This window comes from Etheostoma spectabile, chromosome 4 (genome assembly GCF_008692095.1).
Source record: "Etheostoma spectabile isolate EspeVRDwgs_2016 chromosome 4, UIUC_Espe_1.0, whole genome shotgun sequence".
Lineage (NCBI taxonomy): Eukaryota > Metazoa > Chordata > Actinopteri > Perciformes > Percidae > Etheostoma > Etheostoma spectabile.
The window spans coordinates 10,559,826-10,568,060 of record NC_045736.1 but is presented as its reverse complement, the minus strand read 5'-3'; the positions used below and the strand labels follow the sequence as shown (position 1 = coordinate 10,568,060).

The following is an 8,235-nucleotide window of genomic DNA, read 5'->3' as shown; positions in this document are numbered from 1 at the left end:
GGGAAGCCAGTGAGGAATTGCGTTATTGCACTAGTGCCTCTCCCTGGTTGGCTTGGACAGCATTGCACTGCAGAGTGGCTTAAATCCATGGCGTTACTGCCTCAAAGTGACACTAAGAATATGAATATTTTGTACCAAACCAACAGAGTCGTGATTATGTTAATCATACCTGAATTTAGATCTGACTATCTTTGTGTTACTGCACCGGCTGTAGACATTTTTTAATGCATTTTCCATTTTTTTATTTTGGGCCTTTTAATCCAGCTATTTATAATTTTCCATTAAGTTATATTGCCTTAATAATATAACTAGTCCTTCAGATTGTATATCATAATGTAATGTTTGTTCCATGTGGAGTTAGAAAATGTGGTGGATTCAAGATCCCGATGTATCTTCTAAACACAACGGTCTCATCAAAATCTTACCACTCAACCATGCCTATGCCTATGTGTCTACTTAAGTTACAGAAAACATCTGGAGGTCAGTCAACAGTCCAGGAGCTGTCTGGGTTAATCAGGAGCTACATACATGCACACTGTGCTCCCAACTGTATTGCACATTTTCACAAGTCTCTCTCCATCTTCTAACCCTCCTGTTGTCCTCGGGTCAAATCTGACCCCTTTTAACAATGTCTACATCAGAAAAATGGCATTCTTTTTACCCAAATTACCACAAAAAAGGATGGATTCCATGCAACAATCTTTGCAAATACAATAACTTTCTTTGAATTTCGGGGTGTAAATTGAAATGGTTTCAAATCAGCATCCTGACCAAACTCATCCACTCAACAAACGCTCCTCTGATCTTAACCATTAGTCAAAATAATTCATGATTTCTTCTTTATTAGCTAAAATATTAGGTATAATTCTATACAAATGAGGGTTATTGCATGCAAAAAGTAGTGTAAAACTAGTGGTAGTAAGGTGGTGGTAGTGAAATAAAATATATATATTTTTTTCATAATTTTTGACCCGGGAGGACAACACAAGGGTTAACAGAAATGTGGCAGGCAGCCCAATATAGGGAACGAAAACACACAATGGTACAGTTCAACTACTACATTCCAAGCTGCGAGTCACGCTACAGCCTGTATAAAGGTGAGTACATAATCTTTCACATGATTTTGGTTCAGTAAATGTAAGGCCATGTCCGTTATGTCTCGAAAATAAATCCACCTTAGACAGCTATCCATCACCAACCCTCACCACATTCTCAACAAGCATGAGTCCCTGTCAAGCAGAGAGGCTCGGTGGTTCTTTTGCCTTCTGTCCTCTGATTGATAGGAAGTGAAAAGCAGGAACTGCCAGGGTTATAATTCCTGACATTACCAGCAGGACTATAAAACTAGCTGCTCCCGGACATGCAGAGAAAGAGCGAACAACTGGAGTTGTCCGAGCGAGGCCCTGTGAGGTGTTAAGATGTCTGATTTATTGATGTGACTTCATCACGAGGTGAAACGACACCATCATTTTTCATCAACAATGCCACCGCTGGACATCAAAGAAGAAATAATTTATAGGTCTATATGAGGCATGTGCAGCAACTGAGGAGTACATTTCATCTATATTATTCATAAACACAACGGTAACATATTATCGCCTTGTAAAATTGTTGTGGCAAAGTTGCTAAAGTCAATTATTGTCACGACTATATAAACTACTCTTTCACATACGTGTAGTAATTTGATCCCTTTCTTTTTAATTAGTGCAAATTTAGGTCACCAAAATGATGACTTGTTGGAGTAAATTTATGAAATACTTAAAACCATAAACCTTTAGTTTAGTTAAAAATAAAGTTGAGTTTTCATCTTGCTACGGGCAGGGTTCGAGTAGCCACACACCTAGAATGGTAGTTTGTAGGCCTTTCAACGTTTAGATGCCAGATCATTTAAAGAGTCAGCATTCACAGATCTAAAAGCTTGTAACTGACTTGCAGTTTGATTTTCCTTGAGACTTTGACTGAACTCTGGCATATAGAATAATAATAAAGTGAAATATACTGTGTCATTAATCAAGCAAAATTGTACTTAATCCCTGATTCCAAACTGGATACGTTAGCTTTGATTTTTAAGTAATTTTGATAGAACCAGTCACTTCACTTATGAACCTGAACTGGATCCACAGCAGAGCCATGAATTTATTCCTTGGAATGATGTCCAGGAATCCAGGAAGCACGGGCAGACGTTTCCCTCTAGCATACACGGCCCGTCTCTTGCTGGCTCTCTGTGGGAGGCAGCAGGGCCATGAGCATGGAGCGACCCCCGGTGACTCCCAAATCAAAAACAGAGTCGAGGTTCTGATGGGTTCTACTAGCCACCTGGACCCCTGCTTGTCTGTGTTTCTGTTTCTCCTTTCCTTGGCTGCGTGAGAGGGCATGAATTATTAACCCGGCTAAAATAAAAAGCTCTGCGCTGTGTCCAGGCCTCCTGTAGCCATGAATAATGGAGGAGGCAGCTCAACTACAGGCATTTGGTGAGTCAAACACTCGGGCGTGATGGATGGCTCAGGGCCCAGTGTCCCCCCCCGCCCCTATCCTCACCTACTCAACTTCAGGTCTACCACACCTTGAAACCCAAAACACACATCCAGATAACCTGTATTAATCTCTGGGAGTGCTACGGCTGGAGCCCTCCTACCCTGCTCAGCACATCCCACTCAATGATTTGGCTTCCTGGAGGGATTTTTGGGGTTGCTCGTTTGTCTTTCTCCCGCCTTTGTTTTGCTTCTCTCTGGCCCTTTTCAAGTCATATGCGTTGTCTGATTTGAGATATGACAGGAGATGGAGACATGTGAGCTGGATTTCTGCTCAGTTCCCCAGAAGCTGCGCTTGGACATAATGCTACAATCTGTTGCTTCACACAAACACAAACATGTAACAGAAAAAAACATTGTAAAATCCACATAACCTAAAAACATAAACATAAGATCAACAAAGTGTCTTAAGACATAAAAGGACACATGACTGCACAGACAATACAACATCTTAAATAGTAACTGTAATATATAAAGTGCGAAGTGCAAATATGCTTGTGTATTTATTGCACAAACCGATTTACTATTGGAGTATTGCAGCTTTATAGACGTTGGCGTAAACCATAACTTCAGTTGGTTTGTTTTACATCTCGGCACATGGATTCTTCTTCCTGATGGCAGAAGTTCATATTCAGGAAAGAGAGGGTGTTGAGAGTCTGCAGTGATTCTTTCCGATTGTTTTGTAACAGCTTGCTTGTACAGGCTCTGTATGGACTTGTTCTATTTCCTCCCTATTATCCTCGTGGCTGTCTTGGGCGTGCTGACCAGTCTGCTAGTCAGCTGCACTGTTAAGTTGCCAAACCATTCTGTGATTCCATATCTGATGATGCTCTCCAGAATCGCCCGGCAGAACATGTCACATGATATACTGTGTACTATTCTATTCTCACATGAAGTTTGGTTCTGATATTAATACCTCCACCGAGAAGGTTGTGTTTTCGGCTTGTCAGTCTGTTTGTTTGTTTGATGGTTTGTTTGTCTGTCATCAGGATTATGTAAAAACTACTGTCCCAGTTATCATGAAACTTAGTGGATGGGTATAGAAAAGGAAGGCCAAGAAAGAGCCTATTTCATTTTGGAGTGGATAAGAATAACGGGATTTATCCACTAGGCGAGGGCGGGGCCAGGGCTTTATAGGTTGCTCTGTGAATATTCTCTGTCCATCTCCATTTGCAGCTGCAACCTGCGCTTAGTTTGCCTAAAGCTGCCATGTTCAAGATGTTATATCAGTCTAATCATTAGATATCTATACATATGTATAATAAAGTTGAGTTCAAGTGAATCAATGTTCTTTCAACCCTGCAATTCAGATTTTTGTGAAATTATACAGTAGGACCATGCAGAAACAAGACAAATATCTTGTTGCATAGATTAAAGTGACACATCATGTATATTCATAAATTATTTTGACACCAAATATTCTGTTTGTCGTTAGGCTCTGTGTTAATACAAGCGCAGATTCGGCTTGTGATTAAAACGCTGAAAATGATTAATGATTATTCAGGAGAGCATTGGCGTCATAGAAAAGCCATCAAACTACAGTGTATTTTTGAGTGCCTATCAATTTTAAATCAAATTTGTGAAATTGCAATTTAATTGCCCAGTTTGTCAGTCTGAAATTACAAGCTTGACAAAGCAATCTTCATGAATGGAATATATTTATAAAAGCTTGTACAGTACAAATTATATTATATACACCACCCGTCAAAAGTTTGGGGTCCCTTACAAATTTCCATTCCACTCCATTATAGACAGAATACCAGCTGATCTGAGTGGGTGGCTGATCTTTAATGCAATATCTACATTACCCATTATCAGAAGCCATTCATCCAATGTTCTAAAGGCTCATTCTTTTTATTAATCTGATATCATTTAAAAAAACTAACTGAGAAAACATTGGAGAACGCTTTTTTGCAATTATCTAAGCATATAATGTAATCTGAAAACTGCTGCCCTGGTTAAAAAAAACAATGCAACTGATCTCAGCTGGTATTCTGTCTACAATGGAGTGCAATGGAAATTTCTAAATGTCAACAAACCTTTGACTGGTAATGTATGTTGTATATTATTACAGCAGGATAGTCACTGTGTGGCTGCTACGTATCAGATGTTTCACTCACTGTTTATTGAAGAACAACTAAAATAGTAGGAGACAAGCTTGACACACCCAACGTGATTTAAACAGCACATGGTGGGCAGTTTAGTTTTTCAAATCATGCTAAAATCCTATATCTGCTATCACAAAAAACCTGTGGTATGTCTGTTTGCATTCACAACACACATTTAAATGATAGCAAAGGAGTGGATGTCTTGATTTTGGTTTTGGAGCAGCCTCTTCAGAACATCCTGCTCTATCCCCCATGTGTTGCCTGTTCTTTTCCCAACTGTGCACAATTAGCTGTGGAGCTCCCTGATTGCTGACAACCTGATCTTCTTGGCTCTACCAAATTAACCACTTAAGTAAAAATACAATAAACCGACTCTACTTAGACTACCACAACAAATTGCGAGATGTAGCTAAGTAGATAGCTGAACTAAACGCACCCCTTCCTATTGTTGCAAGCCGATCGCTTTTAGAAAACACTTCATTGACCCTCCCCTGTGAGTCACATCTTCTTCTCCTGCTGCCTCCCACACTGCCTGCTCTGCTTCATCTCTCATCTGAAGATGATAAAAAGAAATCCCCTCCAGTGCCCTCTTGTTTCCATCTTTTTCGACCACTTATCTAGCCCTTCTTTATTATTCTCGGGTCATATATCTTTGAAACTATTTCCCATGGCCATGCATCATAATTTGAGAAAAGCTAGCATCTACCTTCAAAATAGTGAATGTTTGTGAATGTTACCCACCTTGGTTGTCTTAACTTTGTTTCCTGTACTGCAGCTCCATCCTTTGAGATCTGGCAGCACTTTACACTCTTCCCCATCCATGCAGGGATGCATCTGGCACCACCACTTCTGTGCAACTATGGATGCTGGGAGGAAAATAAAAAGGAAGAAAACAATAAAGGAAAAAAAGTGTAGGTACTGGAGGCAATTAGCAACATGCTGTTTGAAAGTGTAGCGAGGTTCTGCCGTGCGTTGAAGCAAAAACAAGCGCCTTTGGTTTCTATAAAAATCACAGTGATTGAAGAGTGTCTTTTGATCTCTGGCTGACGGAAGAGACCCGTCAGTCCTGCCCCGACGTGTCTTCAGGTTTGAATTACATGCCGTTGGTCAATGTCAAGCCGGTGAGTGTTGTGAGCAGGTGCGAGCATTGTGAGGAGGGCGAATGTTACTATGTAGGAGGGATGGTAATACAAAGTGCAGCAGAAGTTAACGCGTCAAGGTCTGAAGTTGCTCCGAGGAAGCCTACAGGGGAGAAACAGCTTCCCCTGACATTTCTAAAGTGAAAAGAGAACTGTCAAAATCTAGGAAGTCCCTGTCGCAGCCATTACAGCTAAAAGAGGAGATGAGGATCGATTCACCTGTAACCGAGGCTACTTTTGACATGATATTAAACGACCTGGCCTTCTGTCTACTCGGCTGAACACAGGGTCTGATATGGGCTCGACAACAGACAAAGGGGTGATTGAATGAACTGGTGGGCGATTTGATTTTGAGGATTACAAAGCCTTTGAGACACAGCAGCAGGATCACGGAAATTTCAACACACTATTTTCTATCTTCTTTCATACAATACACCTCTCATTCCCAAATAATCAGTGAAGAAAAGCACCAGAGGCACAGTGACAGGTGTGACAGTGTTTGCACCGTTGCGCTTATTTATTTATTTATTTATTTTTACCCTATTCAGAAGTCAGTCTCAAATCCTTTCCCAAACTATAATAAGAAGCTTGGCATACCGTCTACACAAGATGGAGCCGCTCTTGTTGTTCCCGCCACCTGTCCAGGGAAGCAGGAGCACTTGACAGTCTGGGATCTCTCTTCGATCTTGTTCTTGTTGCAGCATCGGTGTGCGGCAATTACCTCACAGGTTCCCGCTTTTACATGAACTGGAAGCACAAACAAACACAATGGTTAGAATTCATGGGATGCCCCTCTGCGGCAGTAATTCCATCTTGTAACCAAAGCATTAGAGCAACAAATACAGTAATAGAACATTATACAAATTCTAAGTAGCCTATGCAAATATGGGTTGTGTCCTTTCTTTTTTGTAAACAGGTGTTAAAAGCTTTGGGCTTTTTGATTGTTTGATAAGGATTGCGTTACTCTGAATACCACAAAAAGACCAGAACCAACAGCGTTAGCATTAGCCTGTTCTCTTTCTGACTTCCCTGTCTGTGTCACTTGGATGCAAGCCCATGTTTTTACTTAAGACATACTTCTTTTAAAAAGAGGCTCACAAATATAGAATAACAATTTAAAAAAAGACAAAGTCATTTTGTAAAACAGCTGGCCACTGTATTTTAGCAAACGTGACTCAAACATGAGTATGTACTATTTTTATCTGCGTAGTAACACACATTACTGGATATTAACAGCACCAGCACAGCCTATAACAATTTGTTTTACAATAAATACAATGCCCATGTTCACAATACTGATAGGGCATGTCACCCAGTGCAACCTTGTGGCTCATTGATGTGTTTTCAGTAGGTTTTGGACAACAAAGAAGGTCTAGGGCACAGCGGAATGACCCTGATTCTCTGACAGAGTTTGTGCTGCGTTCCGGTTTTGTTCCATCCTCTGCCACAAGCCACATCACACCAGGAAGTGTCTTACCCACCAAGAATTACAGTAGCATCATCTACTTGTCAACCAGCACCTTTACAGTAGGTAACAAAGCACTTTTCCTCTACGTTCCCCCTACAGGTTGGGAGCAGAATTGTCCATTCCTGTTACCATTACCATTATTCTTATGTCTCATTCCAACAAGTTAATGAACCACTTAAACAATTTTGGAGACATTATTTTAAGGTACTAAAGAATCTTTGGTGTTGGATCTGTCAACTTTGAAATCTATCAATATCAATAAATAAGGTCTCTGTGTTAACTGTGTTGCAAAGTGGGATGTAACCAATGACAAAACAATGCCATGTGGCAGAAAAAATGTATTACGTTTACTAAGGACCCCGCCCCCCCACCCCCGCCCAAAAAAACAACAACAACCTGGGTTTGTTGTATCGTTACAGCCCTGATTATAACTATATACAGTGCATATATCTTGAGCCAATATGTTGTAAAATTGTGACCTTAATAAAAGAATAATTTAACTTGAACTTCAATTTGGGAAATATGCGTATTAACTGTCCAGCTGCAAGTTAGATGAGAAGATTGATACCACTTATGTCTGCAAAACAGCTAGTCTGGCTGAGGGCATTTGTCTCCCAGCACAGTCTTGTTTCAAACATACAAACAATGAATACTTGAAATCCAGGTCATCCCCCAGGTGTAGCAGCCCCACCAGTCCATGTATCCTTGAGCAACACACTTAATCCACTGACCCTGCACCCCAACCAGAGGACGAAAAGAGAACTTCTAAATGCAACATCAAAAACACACCTACTTTGAGAAAATGACTTGATTAACATCACTAAACTGCTTATTTATGTGTAAGAACATTACAATATCAATTACAAGGACACTGTTTTCACTGTCATTAAGTTAAATCAAACATCAATACTGCACTCTATTTTATATTCATTACTCTTCTGCATAGGCTCATCACCATTCTGGGCATGTTTGTCTATTTACACGTAACA

The 8,235-nt window shown here is 40.3% G+C and overlaps 1 protein-coding gene across 1 annotated transcript in view; it reads right to left on the bottom strand.

The window, feature by feature from the left end:
- tafa3a (TAFA chemokine like family member 3a) overlaps positions 1-8,235 on the bottom strand; it is a 96,898-nt gene that overhangs the window by 3,017 nt on the left and 85,646 nt on the right. The window contains exons 3-4 of the mRNA XM_032514081.1: positions 6,376-6,525; positions 5,381-5,505 (exon numbers count right to left, since the gene is read on the bottom strand). Coding sequence (XP_032369972.1) covers positions 5,381-5,505; positions 6,376-6,525 — 275 coding nt within the window. The remainder of the gene's footprint in view (positions 1-5,380; positions 5,506-6,375; positions 6,526-8,235) is intronic.